The sequence below is a fragment of the Anastrepha obliqua genome, chromosome 1, assembly GCF_027943255.1.
Source record: "Anastrepha obliqua isolate idAnaObli1 chromosome 1, idAnaObli1_1.0, whole genome shotgun sequence".
NCBI classification, from domain to species: Eukaryota; Metazoa; Arthropoda; class Insecta; order Diptera; family Tephritidae; genus Anastrepha; species Anastrepha obliqua.
Window position 1 is genome coordinate 80807696 of NC_072892.1, and position 26479 is coordinate 80834174.

Consider the following 26479-nt stretch of genomic DNA (forward strand, 5'->3'; position numbering starts at 1 on the left):
AAACACAAAAAAAAAACGAATAAAAACTTAATATCATGGTTATAGATAAAATAGGAATTTATAAATAGTGCAAAAAATGAACCTTACAAAGGTCAAAGAAATGCGACGTAAGTAAAATTTTGATAAATTGGCGGTGCTACTCGCACTTTTGGGTTAATGCTTACAAATAATACCTTGATAACGGCTTCAAAAAACTCGGTACAAATAAATATTATTAAGATCGGTTAAAGACCATGCCCACTTTTTATACATCAAAACTAAATTTTTGTGTAGACTCTCTTTGTGTATAAAATTTTTTTATTCCAAAAATTAACGACCAGTCCAAATTAAATTTTACTAAAATAAGCGTGGGTAAAAAAAAGTTCGCTCTAAACTGAATATATCACTTCTTTACTAGTTTCCTTTGATTTCGTTGGTATTCACTTTGCCGAACTAGAAAGGAAATCAGAGAAAAAAGGTTGCGAGTAGATATACATTCTAAATATTTTTTAATAATATTCAATTTAATCATTGAGGGGTTTTTTAACTCATTTAACATTTTCTCGAAACTATAAATATTAAATTTAAATGTCACACTATTTTGCAAGAATCTAAAATTCGTATAAGGTATTCTAATTTATAGTTGGAAAATTGAATTTTTTTTTTATAAGTCTTATCGAAATGAACTTTTGAAAATATATATTATATTTTATACGAGTTCTTATTTATCTCTACTTATTTGTAAGTGTCCTTATTTCTTTGCTCTATTATATGCACATACTTTCATATAAACATACGCAAATGCATATGCGCTTTTTTGTATACATAACACATCTGAAAAATCATACCTGAATCGCCGAGAGCACTCATTGCATGAAAAGATAATTCTAATAAACTTCATATCCTATGCAATTACTTAAGCTTTTATTAACAGTAGGATTAAGTTATGAAAGTCGATATATTGTATTTTGTAAATATCACCAACAATTTCCACCCACATCATCAACGATATTCATTGAGCTTTTTTTTAAGTTTATCAAAATTACTTTTTTTTTGTTGTAAATTGTAAAAAATATGTATCAAAATATTGTAAATATAATTTCACATTTATACTGTAGCCGGCACATTTGTTCAATCGTACCATTTTATTCAAATTATAGGAAGTTATCTTACCCAAGAATCAAGGATCACTTGGCTTCAGCATCATTGGTGGTACGGATCATTCGTGTGTGCCGTTTGGATCACACGAACCGGGGATATTTATTTCGCATGTGAGTAATCAATTAGTTTATTGTAAACGTAAATATAAATCCCTTAATTTGAGCTCCAAACTGTTAAGAGTTTATACCTTTTTTCCTATAATTTGTTGAGAGTAAATGAGGTTAGGACTTTAACCAATTTCAACCGAAGTTTTTCACTCGTACCTCATGCTGTAAAAGTAAAATTGTTGTCTACTTTCTATTACTATAATCAACGCAACAGTGAAACAATTGCACCTTTAATTGTACATCCCAACTGGAGTTTTAGACACAGAATTGTTTCTAACTAATAAACAAACTAAATAAAATACAGTCTGTCTAATAGATGTGTGATCGCCATAACTTGGAAACTATTTGACCAATTTGATTCTAACAAACTGCATTGTATGGGCTTATAATATTTATTATACGTAGTATTACGAGTATATACTCAATGAAAGGCCCTACCATTAGTTAGAATGCCTTCACATCTTCGAATCAAACTTTGTGTTAATTTCTGCGCAAGTTTGCCTTCATAGCTGTTCGGCCGTCCATATTTGTTTTCATTTGAGCATTTTGCTTAACTATTGCCCAAACATTTTAAATAATTTTGGTAGATGCCTGATCTATAAAGGCTAATCCAACAATTTAATCCCATTTTGCTGTTTACACGAAGACACCAATCCAAAGCATGGAAGCCGAAGGTGTGTAGAGGGGACGGTAATAATACTTTTTCGTAAAGCTAATAATACTTTTTGTTCACCAAAACTACATTCAAATTGACGGTAAACACAAATAAATGGGCAAATCCTTTTTTCGGAAAAGCAGCCTCAAACATAAACCTTAACTAGAAGGATAACAGTTTGTTGAATTTGTTGATTATCAGCAGTACACCAGGACCAACGTACGCAACTATTTGAAAAAAAAAGATACAAACGTTAACAGCAAGTTAAATAAAGAAAACATCCAATTTTCTCCATAAAAAGTGTATCTCGTGGAAATGTCGAATTGAGTCCGAGCTTGAATTGGAAAATACCTAATTTCAGATGAAAGAGAGAAGTTCAATCCATAATAATAATGTAAATGTGAAAGTGAATTTGTTTGTTAGTTATGCTTTAACTGCTCAACCGATCATAATGCAATTTTGCACTGCTGTCATTTGGCATAACTTGAAAGACAGGATTGTTTTTATCGTGGTTAAACAAGGAGGCGCAGCATCTCCCCTACAGATTGAATTGAGCTAACGAATGCATACAATTTGGTCAAAATGCTATACACAGTTGTGTGAGAAAACCCGTATTCCATTTCAATGATTTTTCACGGAGGATTTCTTATTGCTTTGAATGAAATCATCCATTTTCGATGTTTTCTGGGGATCCATACCGTGTGCGACTATCGAATTAAAATATTTTGGCAAACTTGCGTATGGAATAAACAATCATCATCACACACGTTTCGGCCTAATATGACAAATTAGGGGAACATACATTTTTAAAGCCCTGCTTTAGTTATTGGTACTATTTTTTTCATGTACCGCATAGTATTATCAGCACTCAAGTATATTTCTACCAATAAAACGAAACAATTTTGACCTATTTGGCATGACATTTTTCGTGGAAATAAAAAAAAAAACATGTATATTCCTAACAGTAATAGCGCGACTTTAATTATTTTGTAGCTTAAATAAAATCACTACTTTTGATATCCAGTACCTGTTTGTAGAATAAAAAATTACATAGCTCATTTTAGCTATTATTTTGGTTAGCTATGCAATAACTTTTCAGATTATCTCACAATTATCCGATTATATCAAATACGATTGATTTCAGTGCGAACATTACACAGAAAATATTTAAATTCACAGCCTTAACGTCAACTATTCATTAGAGGCATTTGGCGTAATACGAGGGGTGCCTTTTATATTTCGGGATTAGAGAACAAAAACAAATTTTAATCATCGAAAATCACTTTATTGTTTTTCAAAATATTCTCCATGAAGATCTATACACTTTTGCATGCGTTTGAACCAATTGTCGAAATATTACTTTTGCCACTCTGAATGAGGTACCTCCAAAACATGCATTCTGAATGCCGCAACCGCTTCTTCAGGTGTCGAAAAACGTTGATCTCTCAGTTTGTTTTTTACGTACGGGAATAAAAAGAAGTCATTCGGTGCCAAGTCAGGACTATACGGCGGATGACCCATTAATTCGGTGTTTTGGGTGCTCAAAAATGCAGTTGTTTAGCCGATGTGTGAGAGCTCGCATTGTCCTGGTGTAGAGTGATCCGTCTTTGGCGATTGGTTTTCCTAATCTCTTGGAAGACAACTGACAAACAAATGGTTGTGTACCACTCAGAATTTACTGTTCTGCGTTGTTCTAGTGGTACGGTTGCGACATGTCCAGTTTTTCCGAAAAAACAGGCGACCATTTGCTTGGAAGTGCTTCGTGCGCGAACAACTTTTGTTGGATTTGGCTCATCTTGAAACACCCATACAGTCGACTGCTGTTTACTTTCGGGTTCATACGCGTAAATCCATGATTCATCACCTGTCACGATGTCATAGACATGTTCCGAAGCCCCGCGATCGTATTTTTTGAGCATTTCCCACTAATGCCTAAGATTGTCTCAATCTTACGATAGGTCACATGACGATGTTGCAATATCAGTTCGCGCACAGCATCAATGGTTTTCGGAACAACAACTGATTTTGGACGACCTTTACGAAATTCGTCTTGGAGTGAACTACGACCATGATTGAATTCACCATACCATCGATAAACACTGGTCCTTGATGGAGCTTCATCGCCAAAAAATGAATTAAGTTCATCCATGCAATGTTGCTGAGTTAATCCACATCGAAAGTTGTAAAAAATAATCGCACGAAAATGTTCACGATTTAATTCCATTTTTGGACCGAGATGAATCTTTTAAGTTACTGTGAACAACACAAATAGCGCTGGTATTTCAAAACGTTCTGAGTACGTAAAAGCCAAAAAATGTGAAACTTTGCGATATAGCTGTCAGTTGCCAGATTGAAACACCAGGGTTGCCAAATCCTGCCAAATAAAAGGCACCCCTCGTACAAGTCGCCCTCATTCGTATGACCACGAATGGGGTCAAAAATCTATCCTGACAGATATATTGTTTTAATCGAAAAACGATTTTTTTCATTATTAACTAGTTTTTATTCCAAAGTTTTTTTTTTATTAATTTTAAGAATTTTTATTCTTAATCTTAAAATAAAAGTGATTTTAATAATTAGTTTGCATCAATATTCTAAAATAGAAAGTCCACTGGCCCACCCCTACTAAAGGAACTTTTAGCCTGCGCTTTGTATTGTGATAATTTTTATAAACTAAACGTACCTGCATATAGTATACATACATGAGTACAGATTTATGCAAATATAATGCATAAAACTCCATACTCATAAGAAGTGCATGCGAAATATGTTAGCAAAGCTTATGCAATTCATAAGCTATTAAAAGTTGGCACCTAATCTTTTATTAAGTGACTCCCTAGTATGACATTTAGCTTTGACTGATTTTTAATTTTAAAAATAAATTTACACAAACAAATATACGCGGCGGTAACATTGCAGTAAATCGAACTGTATCAGGTCAAGACTAGCGCATAAGCAGCGCTGTTTGGCGTTTAGAATATCCTTGATATTTTTCAAATAATTTTTTTAATTATTTTTATTTCATTCAATTGCCATCATTTTGCATCACTCTGCATCTATTTTCCATTTGGTGTGGCCTCAATGACCTCAGTGACACTCGAATGTCACGAGTCGCAGCTGGCATACTCTCCTTCCAACGGCTAGTACGAAACTAGTGCTTTAATGTGTATGTCCTAGAATTTTCTGGGGTATACGTGGATGTGTTTGTGGGTGCAAAGTGTTTTAAAAGTTTCGACGTATACTAGAGACTCCTTTCGCAGTCATTTCTCTTTATTCTTTTAATTTTGCGCATATACATTATTCGACTTCATTTACATTTGCCAGAGAAAATATGCGCAGAGAAATTTTAGTTTTAAATATTTCATCTCCTATTTTTAATAAGCGGCATTTTTCGTTGTCACCTCCACTTAGTCTTTATGCACATACACACATATACCCTTACCCAATACATTCATACATACATACGTAAGTACAACAGCAGTGGATAATAACCGCTCCCACTTCTCCTTCGTTTAGCTGTGCTTTGGCATGCAGTGAAGTTTTGCGCTGGACTATGCTGTCATAAATTGCACAAGTGTTTACTAAAGTTTTCATTTGTTCATTCCACCTTGCGTAGGATTGTCGCTTTCAGCGTAAATGTAAATGAACAAATGTTCGTTAGCTGTTAATGCTATGCTAAGTGACTTACGATGGCAAAACGCTGTTAATCTCAAAAGAAAATTTAAAGGCTACTACATTATACCCCAATTAAAATTATGTATTACTAAGGTTGTTAAATCACGTTGGCTTTATGCTTGTTTTTAACACAATTATTCTTTTAATTGCAGATTGTGCCTGACGGTATTGCCCATAAATGTGAAAAACTACGAATGGGTGACAGAATTTTGAAGGTGAATGACGTGGATATCTCGCGTGCTACCCACCAGGAGGCTGTAATGGAGCTGCTGAAGCCTGGCGACGACATTAAGCTGACAATACAACACGATCCATTGCCCCCTGGCTTCCAGGTGAGCATTTTGTCTTTGACGAAGATGTTTTTCTTCGCTCTCACAAGCTACTTAGTTTAAGCTTTCACTATGCTTGTAGTATAAATAATTTCATAAAAAAATGCAAATATGCATACTTATAATATCAATTAATATCCCAGAGCAAATTATTGTACAGAGCAGATACGCCAAAACCGCAAAACAAATTTAGCTTTTATAGCTTGTTTTTTCACAGTTAAAAAATACTTACACCTTTTTCCTTTTTTAATTGCAATATCCAAGTTTGAGGTAGAAATTTTACATACTGAGGTAAGCCGCTTTTTGTTTCGATTATTCACTAAATGTCTTCATAAATGTGTTTAAAATTTAATTGATTTTTGTTGAGTTAATGGTTGAGTTCAGTAAGATTGAAAGCCGAAGGCCGCTCAAAGTTTTAATTAAGTTTTTTTTTATTAATTTGTTTTTGGTTTTTTTTTTATTCCTTCATTTTTATTAACGTGTTATAGAGGGGTTTTCTGAATTGCATGGTTTATATTGAGGACTAAACCGAGTTAGAATTCGAAAATTTAGTTTTAAATGTTAAGTGTAATTAATATCAGTAAGGTTTTTATACACCTTAGGAAAAGTCGAAGAAGAAAGACGGTTAAAATTATTACTAGTCTTTGAGTGTGAGAATTCAAGTGAAAACGAACAATTTGCACAAAATGCAACACTATACATACCTACATAATTACATACGCATATCTGTATAGTACGTTTCCTTCACTTATTTTTCGCACAATTATTTCGAGTATAATAGAAATTCACCTATTCTGCATCTTTCTAAGAATGGTGCAATTTTAAAAAGAACGTTCAAGTGCATGTGAGACAGGAGAAATTATATTTACATATGCACGTAGACTAGTTGGGGATGCACAAGGGACTCAGCGAGCGAGTATCTTGTATAAATATGGCACTTTAACTACAGGGTTCGACAAGATAAGCGTTACCTATTTAACAGACCAAACATTTTTTGTTTGATAAAATAATTTTTTTACTGATTGATAAAAATATATGAAAATTTTCCAATTTTGAGAATTTATGTACGATGTGCAGAAATTGGTCACTTTCGACCAAGCGCAACAATTACTTTACTCTCAGAGGACGAACTGTTTCTTTTGCAGTTGCGTAAGATCGACCGTCGTAGCCGAATGGGTTGGTGCGTGACTACCATTCGGAAGTGCACGGGTTCACATATCCGTGCATGCAATACCAAATGATAGGAAAAGTTTTGAATTATGCAGCATTCATTTGCAGTCACTTGGTGTGTGCTGAGCCAGCTTGGCAGATCTTTAACTACACTGACCAGGACCAAACACATATACTGGGCCAAACAGCATATATACAGGTCTTAAACGACATTCATCGGAAGTCTCCTACCACCTCTTAAACTCCCGCTCCCTCGACTTCCGCTATCGGCTTCCAACCAACACCCATCGCAGATGAAGAGCTTCAACTTCCTCGTGAGTTCCGCGTCATCTTGGCACAACTGCGTTCAGTATATTGTAGCAGGTTAAACTCTTATCTATCCAGAATTGACCCGGACAGACTCAACATATGTGTGGCATGTGAAGGTACCCTGCACGACACTAGTCCCCTATTCACATGCCCCCTTAAATGAGCTCGCCTAACACTCCTCTCCCACACGTCGTCGGAACAGCATGTTTCTTCGCCATACTATTAGATGGAATAGACGATGTTGACCGGTGACTACACCGTACTGGCAGGGCTTGATGAACTGCTACAATAACAATGACGACACCAATAGCCCGTGTATATTTGGTAACGCTTAGCTTGCCGTACCCGGTATTGAATTTTTAATCACATACTAACTATTTAAGATGCAATATTTAAAATATTTCTCAATATTCCATCCAAAGTACTTTAAAATCTTATCTACTTCAGTAAAATGTTTCCAGCACTCTTAAATCACTCCTTTATCGGCATGACAGTGTACGAGTACATTTTTGTATCCTATACTTAAGCATTACACAAATAGTTTATTATGTTTTCATTTTCTTTGCGCTATCGCGAATACAGAAGGGAATTACGTAAAATACTCCGAAATTTATACTATACTTACGCTTTTCATTTTTGCAAAATATTTATTTAGCTTAAACCGTTCACTTCATTCCATTCGTTATTCCTCCGTTTTCAAAATACATCCTTCATTGTTACGTCCATACATATTTACCATGTTGCAAGTGGCAGTGCTTTTGAAATTATGCTGCATTCTTTTTATTTATAACTGTTTATTATTATAAATCACAGGATATCGTCATTAGTAAAGCTGAAGGCGAACGTCTGGGCATGCACATTAAGGGCGGACTTAATGGTCAGCGCGGCAATCCAGTTGATCCCACCGATGAGGGTGTATTTGTGTCGAAAATTAATTCAGTCGGTGCAGCGAGACGCGATGGAAGGTTGAAGGTATGTATTTCTATGGTGCTTGTGTGAGCTGCTTATACTATAAATGTGGTTGAAGAAACTTAAGCAACGGATTGCAATATTTTGAACTTTAAGCGAACAAAGACATATTAAAAAAATATTTTTTTTTATTAATTTGCGCGAATAGCGGAAAATTGAAAATTGAATAAAAATTGAAAAAAACCTTCCTGTGAGTTTGTGTCTAAGTTTACGCTAAAATGTTTCCTTTTTTCTGCCATTTGTTTTTTTTTTTTTGGTTGTTTATTGAAATTTTTCAATTTTATGTACTTCGTTTTCAATTATTGTTAATTTGTATTTGCACTAAGTTTTATACTTTGTTTGTTGCGTGCATTTCAGGTGGGTATGCGTCTTCTGGAAGTCAACGGCAATTCACTGTTGGGCGCCTCGCATCAGGACGCAGTAAATATTTTGCGTAATGCTGGCAATGAAATCCATTTGGTCGTGTGCAAAGGGTACGACAAATCCAATTTAATTCATTCCATTGGTGCAGCTGGCGGCATGAGCACAGGCTTCCACACATCAAGCAGTCGACAGGGTACGTATGTGGCATTTACGCGCTCTACTATATCGCATAAATTGCATATGCATACATAGTTACTACTTTGAATTCTTGCAAGATTATGTGCTTGTTGTTCTGTCAGAAGGAAAATTTAAAATTAAAATGTCGTGTTATTAAATATAATTTTTGTTTTTTATTTATTTACTTTGTTCAACAGGTTCTCGTGCTTCCGAAACAGGCTCTGAACTGAGCCAAAGTCAGAGCATATCGAGCTTGGATCGCGACGAAGATGAACGCATACGACAAGTGGGTATAAAGTATAAGGAAGATAATACATAATTATATTTATTATCAAAGCAAACAAAATTAAATGAAGCCTAAAATAATGTACACTCCCATATGGGGAGAAATACCCAGAATTCCACATACTCAAAGTGTGCCATGTACCATTATTTTATTGATTCACTAGTTGGTGCTCGCGTTTTCGCTTGCATATAAAGTGAAATAATTAATGCATTGAACACTCATAAAATACTCCCAAAAGACAAACAATATAAGTGCTAACAGCAATGTCAGTTGTCCTGTGGAGTAACATTGTGGTAACATTAACGACTTAACATTATTCCCTACACTGTTTCTCCATGATCTTTACATATTAGTTATTGAGCAGAAAAATCAACATTAGCATTAACATTAGCAATTATTATATGCATACACACCACTATGTATCCCTACATCGCTCTTCCTTCACGCTGTATTCTGTATGCGTTATCAGCGGAAGAGCAATCTCATATGTGATTTGCACGTGAGTAGCGCTACTGTGTTGGCGTGCACATACAAGGTGAAGTCCAAAATAAACAAGACTGCGTTTCGAGTTTATTTATTCAAAATAGTCCCCTCTGGCCTCGAAAGAAAAGCCTTTCGAAAGAATGTTTCAGTTAATTGACCGGAATGTCCTACAAGATGTCGGTACAAGCCTTTTGGATGGCCTCTTCGGACGCAAACCGTTTTTCTTTCATGACCAAATGCAATTTTCCGAATAGGTAGATGTCAGAGGGACCCATATCAATCGAATACGGTGAGATATTGCTGGTTAAAATGCGATTTCTAGTCAAAAAATCAGTCACAAGAGTGGATCGATGAGATGGTACATTATCTTACTTCGCGGTATTCAGGGCGCATTCGACGAATGCGATGCAACAAACGTTCAAAACGCCAAGATAGAAAATTTCATTGACGGTTTGGCCCGTTGGCACGAACTCCCTGTGGACAATTCCCTTGGAATCGTAAAAACAAATGAGCATCGACTCATTGACTTCTCTAAACGCTCGCGAACGTGGTGGCTCATCCGGGGCCTTCCATTCGGCACTTTGACGCTTAGTTTCAGGTTTATGTTTCATCACCAGTTACAATGTTGTAAAGGAAGTTCTCATCTTTTCTCGCCTCTTTAATGAGGTCTTTCGAATTTTGTATTCTGAGTAATTTTTGGTCTTCAGTTAACTTGTGCGGAATGAAACGTGCACAGATCTTTCGCAAGGTCAAATGAACAGTTAAAATGCGATAAATCGATGTTTTGGAGATATTCAACTCCGAGTCCATGAATTTCAACGATGATTTTGGTTCATTTTTGATAAATTTAGAAACAATTTCGATGGAGCTTTCGGTGATTACTGATTTTGGGCCGCTCGTGTGTTCATTGGCATTTATGTCCTCACAACCATCTCTGAAACGTGTATACCACTCATGAACTTTGGCACGAGATAGACAATCGTTACCATAAACTTTTCATCAATTCAAATGTTTCGGTAAAAGTTTTACCGATTTTAAAACAAAATTTGATATTAACTCTTTGTTCGAAACAAATTTTTGTATCGATGACACAAACATACTGATACTTTAGACGCAATAACTTCACTTCCACTGAACCGAATGTCACCAATCTTTCACTGGAAGCCAGCTAGGGATTTAACTTCCAACTAACTCACTAAAACGATGGCGTTTTGAAAAACATTTTTATGACGACAGTCTTGTTTATTTTGGACTTCACCTTGTATACTATTAGATTTTATAGGATTTTCAAAGTCTTGAAGTTCCATTGCCTAAGACCAGAATCCATAACCAAAATTCAAAAAAAAAAAAAAAAACAAAAAAAAAAAGCTTCTGTGTGCGAACAGGAAAAAACGCCTTTCAAAATATTTATATTACATATTAGTATAGATATAGGTTCGCATCTCCGTGCATGAAACATCAAAATGATAGAAAAGTTTTTTTCTAAGAGCCGTCGCCCCTCGGCAGGCAACGGCAAACCTCCCAGCGTATTTCTGCCATGAGAAACAGCTCCTCATAAAAACCATTTGCCGTTCGGTATCGGCTTAAAACTGTATTTCCCTCCATTTGTGGAACAACATCAAGACAAACGCTACAAATAAAAGGAGGTGCTTTGGCAAACTCCTAACCGAAGTGTACGTGCGAATTATTTATTTATTTTATAGATATTACATATTATTAATGGCCCCTACATCTATCGTGGCTAGTGGATTTTTCTGTAAATATTTTTAAACAAGAAATGTTGGCGAAAAAATCTTTATGACTCGAGATTTAGCACAAAATTAGGAAAGAAAAATGTACCCGGTAGTGACTATAGTGATTGATGGCCATTAATAGTGTTTGCTATTGCTTTCAAAAGAGCAACATAAATTGCTTTCTAACAAGTAAAATAAATATATTTGTTAAATACAATTTCAAATGTTCTAATTTTTTCAAAACTTTTAAGGATTTTGAAGTTTTTGCACCGAAAACCGAGTTGAATAACGAACGATCAGTATTAGCATCTGTGGCGGCATTGGCCCACTCGCCCACCATTCCGCCGAGTGCAGGCGCTTTGCCACAACAGCATGCAAATGAAAGTGATACATCCAAAATCGGAGTCGTTCCACCGCCACCACAAACTCCTCAAGATGCGCTTGCCACGTTTACAAATGTCGAAAAAACGTTGGTACAAACAAAGGAAAAGAGCACCCCGGAGAAGGTATTAAACTAAATAAATCTCGCTTGAGTTCATCTACATTTGTACATACATATGTGCATATTTGTTAACCCTTACCAAATACTCATACAATTTTTTATTTTGTTGTCTGTTTTGAACAGGTGCTTGAAATCGTTCGTGCTGCTGATGCATTCACCTCAGTTCCACCCAAATCACCAGCCGAACATCACGATCAAGATAAAATTCAAAAGACCACAACGGTCGTCATTTCGAAACACACGCTCGATACAAATCCGTCGACTGGGGTGGCTTCCTCACCCCCAGCAACACATTCGTTACAAGCAGCGTTACCAACGGTCGGCACAACCACGACGACGACCACAACAACACCACCGGTATCACCAGGTCTGGACTCGACAGTTACTACAGATGTGGCCTCGGCAAGTCGCACAAAAGCGGCCACCCCACCACCCCAACAACAACAGCCACAACAGCAACAGGTATGTTGATGACATTTTATACACTTATTGCATTGTATGTATGTAATTAGGCGTTACCTGCATCCCTGTAACATAGTCCTTGTGTTGTCATGTGCGTTTCGAACGATAACATTTACTCAGTTCTTTGTGTTGAGTTCATAATCATGTACCCCACCAAAGCCAACGCCATCACCAACACCAACACACGCACATACATGCATATTCATACTGAAACAGTTCTAACCAGCTATTAAATTTTTCAATTCTTCAACATATTTTTGATTTTTTTTTGCATTTGAATGTTATTTTCTTACTTTTATCTATGTTGCTAATTTATTTTATAGAAGGGATTATGATGAGCAAAACTTTAACTATCTTAAAAATGTATTAGTACTTGTAAACTGAAGAAGATCAATCATGTGTACATGAATTTTATTGCCATAACAAATGCATTCGCACTCCCAAAGATATGTACTTAGGAACATGTTTCAATTGACAAGCCTGTGTTTGTTTTTAAACTTAAGCCTGAAGTGAATTTATCATTGTTTATTTTGACTATTGTCTTCGGAAATAAACATTTTTGTGCTTGTGTGGGCTTCCAATCGAAACATACATAAATTGTATGTAGCAAGTTTACTAGAAAAATGTGTAACAACCTAAAGTGCTTCGATCTGTGTGTTAGGTTTATGAAAAATGCTTTTATTGTTTGCAAATTAAATGTATTTTGTTTTTGTGTTTGGTGGCTAAGTTGTCAAAATCAGCTGAATAATCGTGAGGTGTATTATATGAAAATAGAAAACGTGAAATAGAAGCAGTTCTATTTGTAGTGTTTGAATTTTTTCATTTTTGTTTTTGCGGAAATTTAAAATTCGTTCTATTATATTAAACATTCAATTAGAAGTATACAGTCCAAATTGTAATAAAAGCTATTTTAAAAAACGCGTAGATGTTTTAATATGGAAAAATTTAGATTGTTTCAAGGTTCACTATTCTTATTCAAAAGAAATATATGTACGTGAAAAATTTACATTATTTGAAAATTTTTCATCAACCTTTGAAGTGTCGACTCATTCGGACGATTAATTCCACAAAAAAAAATCAAGAATTTTGCGATATGTTTTTTTTAAAGATCGACCATTTTCATAATAAGTTTGAATAATTTTAATGCGTTGTTCTAACATGTAAAATTGTACATCCGTCTACTGGACAAGTGTCGAAGCTGACATAAAAAGATGTACCGTGTACGAATTATTCACTTCTGACATCTAGGCGTTACTTTTGAAAATTTCTATATTTCACAAATACAATAGTTTCACAAATTCTCCCTTCAAATAAAAATGTACACTTGTGAGTCACATACAAATGAGTCACTGGCTAGAAGAGCTCTAGATATCCGGGTATAGAGCAGTGCGAGTAGCTCGATTGGTTGGCTTAAGTAGTGATTCGCCCAGAATCCAACTAGCGCTTCGCACTATTTTGTTGCCACATCCTCGTTACCAACTTGTTTAAAGGTTATTTATAACGTTATTAAATACGCCTTCTATGTCTAAAAATCTGCCATGGTAAACAGTTTGCTCACTAGAGACCCCTCTATTGTTGGGATTACCTCGTGAAGCGCTGTCTCCGTAGATTTGCCTTTGAGGTAAGCGTGTTGTGCAATTGATATACTAGAGCTCTCCAGCGAGCTTTTAATGTCTAAAAGCCGTTCAAAAGTTTTTAAAAGGAAGGATGACAGACTAATTGGCCTAAAGTCCTTCGCTGATTCATGTCCCCTTCTACCTACCTCTGGTATGAAGACGACTCTAAACAGTTTCCAGCTATTTGTAATATAACCCAGGTTTAGACACGCTTTGAAAATTTCCTTTAGCTATGGTAGAATATTATCAAGAGTTTCCTGTAAAATCTTGGGACAGATCCCGTCAGGGCCTGATTTGAAAGGTGAACATGATTTGTGACTATTACATCGGCAAGCTGATGTGGGTCATAGCGGCTCCGCCGGATTCTCCCAGCATCGCTATCGTGAGCGCGACATCTCGGAAAATGAGTGTTTAAGAGAAGTTCTAGAGATTATTCTGTCGTAGAAGTCAAGTACCATCTGGCTTCTTGGCCCAAGAAGCTATTGAATGATCTTTGGACAAAATACGGCTGAGCCTCGCAAAGTCTCTGGTAGATTCGATCGAAGAACAAACATCTCTCCAGCTCTCTCTCTTGGCGGCCCTATTTGCCTTCTTGTACTGTCTGCGAATTTCTCTGTACAGTTACCAGTTAGTTCTCAATGGGTTTCGATACGGTGGATCCAGCTCGTAAACGATCAAGCTGTGATACGAGAAAGAATTTTGGTTAGAGACCCTCCATTTGTCTACCCTCACTGAACTATTTTCGGACAGTAAATGCCCATATTTGAAATTAATTGTCAGGTGTGACAAGTCTAAATTTAATGTGTTTGGGATAATGGATGGCTCAACGAGAGACGTCCACCATTAAAGGAATTGGATCCCAAGAACACTAAAGAACAGTTTAACATGGTTGTTCATCGGTTATGGTGTGGGGATGTTTTACATTATCAGGTCTTGGTCCTATTGTACAAATGCAAGACAAAATGACTGGAATTATGTACGAAAAAATCTTGAACCTTGGTAGGAAATTACTTTGATAATATGCCGCTTGCATGGGTTTTCCAACATTATAATAATGCCAAACACTGTTCTCGTGCACCAAACATAAAAAAAAAGTAGCCAGCTCAAAGCCCCGACCTAAACCTTATAGGGAATTTGTGGGGAATCATTAAGAGAGCAGTAACTGCGAGAAAACCGGCAAATAAAGCTACCTTATGGTAGATTATCCGGAAGAAATCGCACAAGGCCACTACACGCCAATGCCAGGATCTGCTGCACTCCATGAGTAAACGATGTGCGGAAGGACACCCCCCTAGGGGGTTTCAACAAAATATTAGCAGCGCAAGTAATAGAGTAAATCCAAATATAAACAATTTTGTAGTAACATACATTTTTTACGGGATGACTTAATTATATGGACTCAAATTATACGGTGGTGTTTTTTATAAAATGCGCTTTTTTGGTCATAGTTAGTATTGTTCTACAGAGTGACTTAATTGTATGAGCACAAGTGTAAGTAAAGCGAATATAAAAACAAAAAATAGCCGAGTGGGTTGTGTAAGCGCGCGACATTTGTATTGCAAAGTTTTGACTATTTATTTATTTTTGTGTAATTAAAAACAACTTTTGTTTGATTTAATTTTAACTTTTGTTTTTAATTTTTTTTTTAATTTGTTTTTTAATTTTTTTAGAAATACTATATATGTAGTCTGAACTATATTTTTATAAGGAAATCAAAAGAATTAAAAAAAAAAATAAATAATCAAAACTGTGAAATATGTCGCGCTGCTATTATTGTGAACACAGGTGTATATATATTAGATATGTTATTAATTTTGATAATCTACCCCCTAATGCGATACAAAAATTAAATCAGCTGTTTTAGTTAACACCACCTCATGTGATTTCGTCTTGATTTTTTATTTTGACTCCTGTTCAGTTCGTTGCTATATTTCACTAATATTCATTTTGTGCCATAGTGAAACATTTTTTATACTTATTTGCTCTAGGTTCTCTCACTAATATTGATTTTGTGCCAAAATAAATTTTTTAAAGGCTATTCGATGTACTTTATGTTAAAAAATTTAGAAAATCTCCAAATGAATCAACTTCCCTCAAATCGTATACTTTCCTCTTAAGTGTCTGGTTATATTGATGTATATGTACCAGTTATAAATACATACATGCACGAATTTGTTGTTTTTCTCTAAGCCACCCCAGGCATGGCTCCACTGAACTGAAAAAAGACTGTGTTTAAATCTGATCTACATTAAAACGCTACTCAGGGCAATGCCTATGTCTACAATGACTGTGTGGTTTAGGCGTAAACAACACTTGGCTTCGTTTTTTCCCGCATTGGTAACCGTTATTAGATAGAGACAGAATGCACTACTTAAAGACAATAAAAAGGAAAGGAAACCAGTCCACGACGAGATGTAAACTGATTTTGATACAGGGATGATAATGGTGCAGAAGTATTATTTTAACCTAAACCACTTTGTTTAAATAACAATAAATTTACATCGAACTACAAATGTAATTGTCAATTTTATAAAGCCTTTGTAACAAGCAACCAATAAATATGTTCAGGGGACCTATTTAAGAGGATGATTCCAGGCGAAGTGCGGAAAGAAATCCGGAGAAATCCATGCAAGTGCGGAAAGTTTTTAACTATCATTCACCTGGGAGTGAGTAGAAACGATTTTTCACAAATGATTCAAACAGCTCCGACTTCGGTTAAATATCCTCTAGGTAGCAAGCAAACATATTTGAGCAAGGGCGAAGTGAAAATACCATCAGGGGTTATTTTGTCACGCTTGTCTCGAGGCGCTGTCAGGATTTACAGTATCTGTTTACCAGTGGGTGTTGCAAGTGAATGCCTAGCTTGAAGCTTGCGACGCGCTATACAAACACTCTAGGATTTCGTTGTATTTGGGATTGTGATCCTCTACATAAAAACAACTACACCACAAATCCTCGGATGAGATTCGGCCTTTGTATGACGCCTAATGACTTTATGATATGGCGCAGGAATGTCCGGCCTCTTAATTAAGAAGTTGTTGTAGTTGTTCTAGCAGCATGAACATTCCCTATGCTTGTTTTGCGAATGTTGCTGAAGTTACAGTCCTTTCCTCTGCCTGACCAGTTAATGTCTCTGTGTATAAAGTCCGATCGAGTTTTTTATAGGAAGGCTACGAGTAAACTCCATCATTAATGAATCAATGGAACTTATTAGAATGCCTTTAAACTTGGTAAATCTACTATCGACCAGATTTAAACAATACGTGGAGTATTTATCAGTCAGTAAACAATAACCACATTTCTCGCCTAATAATGGAAACTTGTTCCTCAAAATATTCTTCATGATGATCAATATACTTTTACTTTCTCTTGAACTAATTTTCGAAGCACTTTGTCCCGTTAAGATTTGTAAATTGTGTGGGATCGAACGCGAACAAATATTTTTTATCGCAAGATGACCATACAAAGTATTATTGGTGCTGGTCATATCAATGCCCAAAAATGCCGCAATCTCGCGGAATGTGACACGGAATTGGAGCGAACACGAGAAAAAAATCATTGTACCAGTTTCTAAGGGATGGTGCTTCCTCGCAGAGTACAATGTCTTTAGTTCATCGATGCATTCTTGTTTTGTTAATCCATGTCGAATATTGTGAAAAAAATCGTCCGAAAGTGTTCACGGTTTAATTCCATTGCCAGTTTAACTCTGGTTTGCGGAGATAAGCTTTTAAAGCCACTGCGAAGAACAGTAGTATGGCTCACATATCAAAACGTTCCAGAAATATAAATATCAACCCTCGTATACTCGTATTTCGTTAGATAGTTAATATGGTTTAGTAATAAAAAGCGGAACTATCTTGTAATAGTCATTGCATCGTAGTGTGTGCCGTCGTTATTTAAGTGTAAAAACGAGTAAAGAATATTTGGGGTGATGAAATGAATTTTGTTTCGTTTTGTCCACGTTTTTGCGAAAGCATTTATATAAGTTATACTATGTTACCAAATTTCCTAAAATTCACATATATTCGCTTTGATTATCTCGAATAACTGGCAATGAAAAAAAAAATGTAAGCTAATCAGAGCGAAGAAAAGGGATGACTTCCAAATGTGAGAAATTTCATTGACAATAAGTAGGCTTTAAATTAATGTGGTTTTTAAAAAGTAAGCTAAAAAAGTATAAAGTAGGCTTCCCGTTTTTTATTTATAATTGGACCCTTTGGAATCGCATACATTTTGCTTATTATACAGATTAGAAATATCCTTTAACTACATTTTCAAAATCAATTCCATCCTTTTGCTTCCTTCAAATTCAGGTTATCGCTTTGTCGCCCAATAGGGACTGCTTAAAAGTCTTGAATTCTGAAATACGACACTAGTAATTTATTTTAGTAGATTCTGCTACTTTTTTAAAAAATGTCAAATGTTTTATTAAACAATTTTCAGTACTTTTTGTTATACCTCCTGCTTACCGGACTGATATTGGGGCATATCCGTAGTTGAAATTAAGGCAAATATTCTGGGGATAACGTTGAAGAAACTAGCAATGTGATAAAATACAAAATGAATGGTACAAAAATACTGTATTAAAAAGTGAAAGTTAAAGTAAAACGTTTTCAAAGATTAAAAATAATGTAATACTAAATGATGATCAAACAAGAGGTATTTAAAAACCATCAATGCAGAAGTATTTTTGAATATAGTAATTTATATAAAAATATGGGCGTTTTACCGCAGATTTCTATTTATTTATTACAACAAAATGTACGTATAAATAAATATACTACATATAAAATATGACACTAGCAAGCAACGAGGCCTTCGGCTGTAACTGTTGAAAGTAGTTTGCAATTAATCTCAAGTAATGCCAAATGGGTACCAAATAATCGGCGTTGAGGAAACATTAAATCTATAAATATTTTTGGCACTTTATACATAAAATTTAATTGATAGAATCGTTATTGGCTTGATTATTTTAATTTAAATTAATTTTAGTTTATTTTTACTTTTAATTAATTAGTTAAATAGTTAGAACAAAGTATTGCAAAATGTTTACCTACCGAAATGTGTGAAAAAAAATTTACTTGAACATAATTTCCAACAGGGTAACCATATACTTTTAATACGAAAATTTAGGTTAATTTAACTAATTTATTTAGTTATCTTAATATAACGTTAAGTGTATTAAAGGAGATGTTTCTAAAAATGCTATGTATAATTCAGAAATGCTTCCGAAAAATTGTTACGTAATTTTAATTTTTATTATTATTAGCCCCTTAAGAAATGAGTTCATTGAAGTTGCCATATATCTTTGGTACGAGTATGAGAATGAAATTTATATTCCAAGTTGTATCTACTCTTGCCATAAATTCTGTGACAAATTTTACAATGCATACGGCGAATTTGTTATTCGCAGAAAAAAGTTCCGTTATTTTTGCGTTTGTTAGTATGCAGTGTGTACTCATAAATTATACTCAGTTTTGTGGCGAATTTCGCTTGTTAACAATGGAGTGGGGACCTAGGGAAGATCGCATTGCAGTGATTGCATTACTGAAGTGTGGTAAAAGTGCAAGTGAGATTTACGAATTGCTAAAAAACTAAATATTTTTTTCCCAAACGTCTGAAATGATAGACAGAAAAAAAAGTGGTCATTCTCGAGTAGTTCGAACCAGTGCAGCCATAAAAGTCGTTCCAGAAAGCAGAAAATCATGGAAATTAGTGCATCGATCAGATTCATGTGAAAACTAATTAGAGATCATCTCCACACGAAAATCTTCCGTCGCTCAACTCAAAATTAGACTCGACAGATGCAAACAGCTTCGTCGGTGGCACAAGGTCAAAGGCCATGGTGGCCACCATCCAGCCTTCGCGACGGTTTGGTGGGGAGTGTCTTGTAAAGCCGCTACATCTTTTTCTTTCTGCGCGGCCAAAAGTGTACCAGGAACATGTCATGGTGAGGCAGTTAAGCAGTACTCTCTTCAATGGAGAGCGTGGGATCTTCCAGCAAAATTTCGCTCTAGCCCATAAATCAAAAACCACCCACTAGTGGCTAAAAAACAATGTTCCTGAATCCATTGGACTTCTGTTTATGGTCAAAATTGGAGAAAATGGCCTGTCGCGAAGACTTCACGAAATTTGAAGAGTCATTGACATTGACGTCAATATACGTGGAAGCCGTGCGTGGTGCAATATCTTATGTAAGCAAATGGTGACCATTTCGAATGATATTTGAAATTTGTTTCTTTACCATTTACATAATTAAATGAAACTAACTTCGTTAAAAAAAGTATTATGATTTCATATCTATAACGGATTTAACTTGTAACAGAACTTATGGCACGACTAAAAGAGATGGACTAACAATTTCTTACGACCCTCGTAATTTTATTTGAAATCTGCTCATTTTAACTCAAGAGAGCACCGAGTAGCTCAGGGTTTTTCAGCCACTAATTTTAACACTCTTGTGTGGAGGCGTTATTTATTGTACGAATAATAATAGAAGTCTTTAATTTTGTTTTTTTATATTAATATCTACATTACTTAAATTTAGCAAGTTGTTTTTTGTGAGTTTATCCGTATGTTTCAATAAATACACCTATAGAAATTTAAGTTATACAATACATATATATAAATATTTAAATATGAAGAATTGCATACATTTTCTGGGTGTCTACGATTAATTTTAAGCTACTTATGTGCATGATAAAGCAGTTATAACCCTCCGCTTTGTATATATTTTTACAATTGGTTTTCATTTGGTTTGATGTGTAAAAACACACATACATACAAGCATACATACACATGGTTTGAAAAGTAAATGTAAATTTTTATTTTTTATTTACCAACTAAAAAGCTACAAAAGGTGACGAATTGAATTTCGTTTTTAAATTCTTGATTTTTCATTAAATAAATTGTTTGAAATGCTGCTCGAATATTAAATAAATATTGGTGTTAATTTGATTCTAACTTTACTCTATGTATGATAACTCTTCTTATTTTCGTTTAAAACAATTATCGATGTTTTCCTCTTGATTGATTGATACTCTACTCGCATCAACTACATGCACATTGCTGTAAATTACAATATGTTATACAACAATTAAAGTATAAAATCCGATTTGACTTTGAATTAAACAAAAAAATATCTTTTCTGTTTCGTTTCTCTGTATTTGGTTTTTTTCATTCCAGTGCACAGAGCAAAATAATGCTTAACAAGCGGATGATTATAACTATAAGACTGAATATTTAGTTTAACGGTCATAGGGGACCGCGAAGGAAACAGTTCATATAGCGCGTGTAACAGAACATAACAGCAGAAGTGTAAAAACTTGGTTGCAACCAACAAAATAAAATAAAAATTATACCATACATACATACATACCTACATGAGTGCATACTTTTGAAAAATGCATTATTAGTAACATCCATTAGTTAATGGTATTGAGTTGTTGAGTTATGGTCGAAAAGAAAAAAAGTACTAAAAAGTAACAAAGAAGAACAAAAAAGAAAAAAAGAGATATATTATTAAGAATAAGTAAATATGCGACTACAAAAATTTAGAAAATATTTTTTGTGCGTGTTTCTTTTGGAAAAATGTACCATACGATATGTTTGTACGTACGTACATATGTTAATGTTAAGATTGAAATTTTGTTATAGCAATGTTGTTTGTTTTTTGGAAATCAAGTAAAATATTTTAATGTTCATCAAACGATAACAGTGTTACTATGTAAATGCATTTAAAAAAATATACAGAGAGGATAATATATAACAGATACTGCTACAGCCACATATAATGTGCCCCAATACACACAAACAATTTAGTAAAACTTTCCTACTTGTACTGTATAACTACTTGAATATCATATTTTTCTACTCTAAATGGCTTAACTGTCTCAACAATGGTTTCGGTAGTCACATTTTTATGAAAATTAAATGTGATTTTCCATATTCAATACATTTTACCATATGTATGTATGTATATATTATTCCAAGCTATTGGCCATATCTTGAAAGTCCAATCGATGTTTCTGTACATTTTGTAAACTACGTAACGATCTTGAATTAACTATCAGCAAATGGGGTAATAAATTTGTATGCAACTGAGATTGCATTTTATTGAATATAAAAAAAAACTACTTTAACCACATCTGTAAACTACATACATACGAGTACATAGTTTCGCCGCGTTGTTAATTATATTGTTATGAGAATCCTTTGATGCCTTGTTACTCCTAAATACGTGTGCTTTGTAACAAGTGTTACAATTTGGCAATTGAGTTTGTCTTATTCTAATCCTAAGTCATTTTTAGTAAGTAAAAAGTTTACAACAGAAGTGCATGAGAAACATTTGACGTATTGTAGAATTGCAAGCGGTTACACATTTTTTTATTTTACGTAGTTGAAGTAACCTATTCCGCCAAGTCTCACCAAACTATTATTCAAAATTTGTATTGAAATTCTCATACTGCCCGATATTTGACTCATTAGTGATTATTGTGGTATGTAAGACAGGCCCTATTTGCTATAACCTTCTAACAAACCGTAATTAGTTGGGCCTTTATACGTTTTTGTACCAAATTTGATAAGTTCAGTTTTATTGTTTGGAAAATACGCCAGTGGTAAAACTTCGCTTGTCAAGGTGATGTGCGGTAATTCCGGCACAATTTCATTATCTTTTTATAAACAAACCTATTTATAAAGGGATTAAGTCCATACAATTTTTTAAAATTGTTCTTCAATGTTCTTCAATTTGTATAAAATTGCCTCTTGTGCAAAACTTAAAAACTATTTCGTATTAAATACTTTTCTTCTTAAAAACTTCCGTTATAAGTATGAAAGATGGGTGTGTGCTTATTGACCATTTAAATCTGAATTCACTATAGTATTCCAATAACAACAGACTAAACCGATTACTGTCAGCATTCTAAACATTTTGATTAATATTTATAATGTCTAACGTAATTTAACATAATAATTGGCTATTGTTTGTAAACATATATCTCGACTCCGTAATAGCTCCTGGTGACGCTCAAGCATGCATGCCCTGCAGCTTATTTGTGTGAGTGTCGGGTGCATGACGCTAATATCTAAAATTTTTGATTTTCATCATGCAGAAGCCGAGAGCAAGTATGTGTGACACGAAGCAAGTTCGTGTGTCACCCGACACGCACACATTTAAGCTGCAGGACATGCATGCTTGAACGTCACCAGGAGCTTTTAGTCTTGACAAAAAACTTACCATTAATATCGAATGAAAAAACGGAAAGAGCCTTCAGTTTCTGTAAGAAAAGCGAAAAAATGTTGGATTCGTTCGCAAGCGTGAGATTATATACACAACCATAAAATGACGTATTATTGTTGCATTGAATGTGAAGCTCTAAAATTAATACGGCGGACCACCAAATCCAAAAACTCATGTTCAAGGAACATATCCCAGTCTCTGCAAACTCACCCTAAGCGTATACAGGCTCTCAGAACATAAACACAAAAAGGGGTACTCACAATCTGTTGCAACTAGTTCTAACGCATTCTATAGATAATTATCATTGCATATTATTTCCAATCCACCAAAGAGGGTAATAGCGTAGACAGACAGCGGCGTTAATCGGGATTACGAGCGCAGTTAATTCTGATTAAAATTCTAGTTTGATAAACGGTTTTTACGCAAATTAGTGAACAGTTGATTTGCTTATTCGATAGTTTGGCAGTATACTGCCATGATACTAAAAAATAATTATTTATTAAAAAAAAAATAAGTCTTAAATTGTCATTTCTCAAACTGCTCAGAAGTATCAAAACAATTAATGTAATTTCGAACGTGTTAGTGCAAACTAGCATTATATCCAGTCTTTCTTGTTCGTGTATTTAAAAGTTTCATTATTTTTGATGCACAATAGATATTAATTGTCATTCTTCGGATATGTTATCATCGAAAATTTCCCTAATCTGCTTAAATTATGAGAATTAAGTCTAGTTGGTAATCCGTATTAGTTTCACTTCAATCCTGAGATAATTCCGAATTAAGTCGTTAACTCCGCTTAATACCACTGTCTGTCTAGGCTATAATTTTCATTTGTCAAAAAACTACAAATTTGCAAGACAAAAAATTAAGTGCATTAAATGCAACTGTGTGAATTAATTGATTAATTTTGTGCAAAAATATATATATATATATATATATATATATAAACACAAACTAAAATGGACACAAAAATAATAAAAATACAAATAAAAAGCTTGTTTTGCAATGGCAACTTAATAAAGGCCGCTCACAATCCATATCATAAGCATTATATGTACATCTGTGCTCACAATAATAGCAGCTCGAGATATTGCAATGTTTTGCCTATACCTTCTTTTATTTAATTTTTCCTTTATAAAAATATAGTTTATATTAAGATAAAAGCCATATAACGTAAAGTACACAGTTTCACTCTTTTTAAAAGTTTTCGGAAAAATTTCTAGTACAACAACAAATACTATGTAACTTAAAGTTTCATATTTTGTGTAAAATTTAAAGAAATTTCGTAAACATTTTCAATTGTTTAAACAGAGTTTTTAGAAAAATGTCGATTATGGTATTTTATAGCCCATTATCTGCAAGTCTGAATAGGCTTAAAAATCGCGTTGATGTTTGTCAATTTTTTTTCTGGCAGTCTTGTGCATTTTCTCCATATAAAAAAATCTAGAGCATTCGTTATAAATAGGACCCGGATTTTAAATGGAAATTGTGCCCATATGATATCCTCTACAAATTTAAAATATGCACGTACACATCAACAATGAAATAAGTATTCTAGTTTTTGGAATATGCATTAAAAAATAAAAAAAAAAATGGGCGCTTTAAGTAAAAACTAAAAAACGAAAAAAAATAACAAATTAATTTATAATAAATAATAAATAAATATTTATATTTTATACATATTTTTTAATTTGCTTTGTTTAGGGCTTCATTGGCAAACGATAAAAAAGTTTTCTTTACAACTTTCAAAGTGAAAACCTTGCTCCATCTTTTTTCTACGTCAGCAATACTCAACGTACTTGAAGCTAGCTAGTTCATTGGGATTATAACTATTACAGATATCACTTCAGTCCATTTTGCTATTTGAATTTAACATACCAGATGCTCCCAAAAGTTCCTTAAACAACTTATTTGTTCTGCAGGCTTTTATAATTTTATAAATTTCTTATAATTTTATAAATTTTTTATAATTTTATAAATTTTTTTTTCATTTTTGCCCAAGCTCACCCTGCTCACCAGCTTATGCTTCTTCTGCTTCCAATTTAGTTATAATTTCCGAAAAGAAGGCTTCAATATTGAAGAAGCGTTGGCGTTATTTAAATCTTTATTGAAATTAAAGAAATACTGATTTCAGACGAAATATGTAAAAATATGCCGCTTTAACACGAAACTCTTGATTTGCATAAGTAATTAATCTTTACCTAATCTAATATCGGCCGCCGTAGCCGAATGGGTTGGTGCGTGACTACCATTCGGAACTCACAGAGAGAACGTAGGTTCGAATCTCGGTGAAACACCAAAATTAAGAAAAACATTTTTCTAATAGCGGTCGCCCCTCGGCAGGCAATGGCAAACCTCCGAGTGTATTTCTGCCATGAAAAAGCTCCTCATAAAAATATCTGCCGTTCGGAGTCGGCTTGAAACTGTAGGTCCCTCCATTTGTGGAACAACATCAAGACGCACACCACAAATAGGAGAAGCAGCTCGGCCAAACACCCAAAAAGGGTGTACGCGCCAATTATATATGTATATATATAATCTAATATCTAAAGTTTTGAATAAAAAGAAAACACTTTATAGAAATCCGGGTCTTAGTTAAAAATCTCAAAAATAATTGGCCGAATATTGTACCATATTTGCATCAGCTACTAAGCGGCATACCCAGAATTTTTCTAAAATTTGAAATTTCTTGAACATTTTTTTGAAATTTTTAAACTTTGTACACAGTTTGAAATTTTGAGTTACGTCGCGCTGCTATTATTTTGAATTCAAGTGTTTATCCAATGGCATAATTTTGTCGGACCATATGCACTGGATTGTGAATACCTCTATTTCGCACTGAAAAATTCTAAAAGTAGGAAGAGAGTAGGGTTTTAACTTTTATAATATATTGCAAAATGGTTAAAAAGTGGCATCTTAATTTATTGAGCATTTATGCACCTTTCAGATGATAAAATTTTATTCAGTGCGTATACAAAAAAAAATATTTTAACTACATAATCTTGGGAACGGTTACAAATTAGACATTCTATTCAAGTGCTAAATAAAAAACTTCAAAACTTTATCGCTTTAAACCCACATAATTTCTTACATTTTGCTGAATTTTTCTGCGCATAACCACCCAGGTCCTGCTGAACTTAAAAAGTGCGCGTGTTCAACAGTTGTTTGTACTCAAAGAAACTTCCAAGGCCAGTCTATTAGTTTTGTTGTTTAAGTAAAGAATATTGAAGTTGATATACTGGTTAATTCGATGAAATCCCTC

At 34.2% G+C, this 26479-nt stretch overlaps 1 protein-coding gene across 11 annotated transcripts in view; it reads left to right on the forward strand.

The window, feature by feature from the left end:
* Nucleotides 1–26479, forward strand: part of LOC129245338 (protein lap4) — a 219992-nt gene that overhangs the window by 132623 nt on the left and 60890 nt on the right. For 9 of the 11 annotated variants that reach the window (XM_054883437.1, XM_054883461.1, XM_054883505.1 and 6 more), the window contains 8 exons: nt 1140–1250; nt 5730–5909; nt 6171–6197; nt 8199–8357; nt 8712–8910; nt 9092–9180; nt 11648–11902; nt 12022–12360. In XM_054883437.1, the coding sequence (XP_054739412.1) occupies nt 1140–1250; nt 5730–5909; nt 6171–6197; nt 8199–8357; nt 8712–8910; nt 9092–9180; nt 11648–11902; nt 12022–12360 (1359 nt within the window). The remainder of the gene's footprint in view (nt 1–1139; nt 1251–5729; nt 5910–6170; nt 6198–8198; nt 8358–8711; nt 8911–9091; nt 9181–11647; nt 11903–12021; nt 12361–26479) is intronic. The other 2 variants (XM_054883444.1, XM_054883515.1) reach the window with 1 other exon arrangement.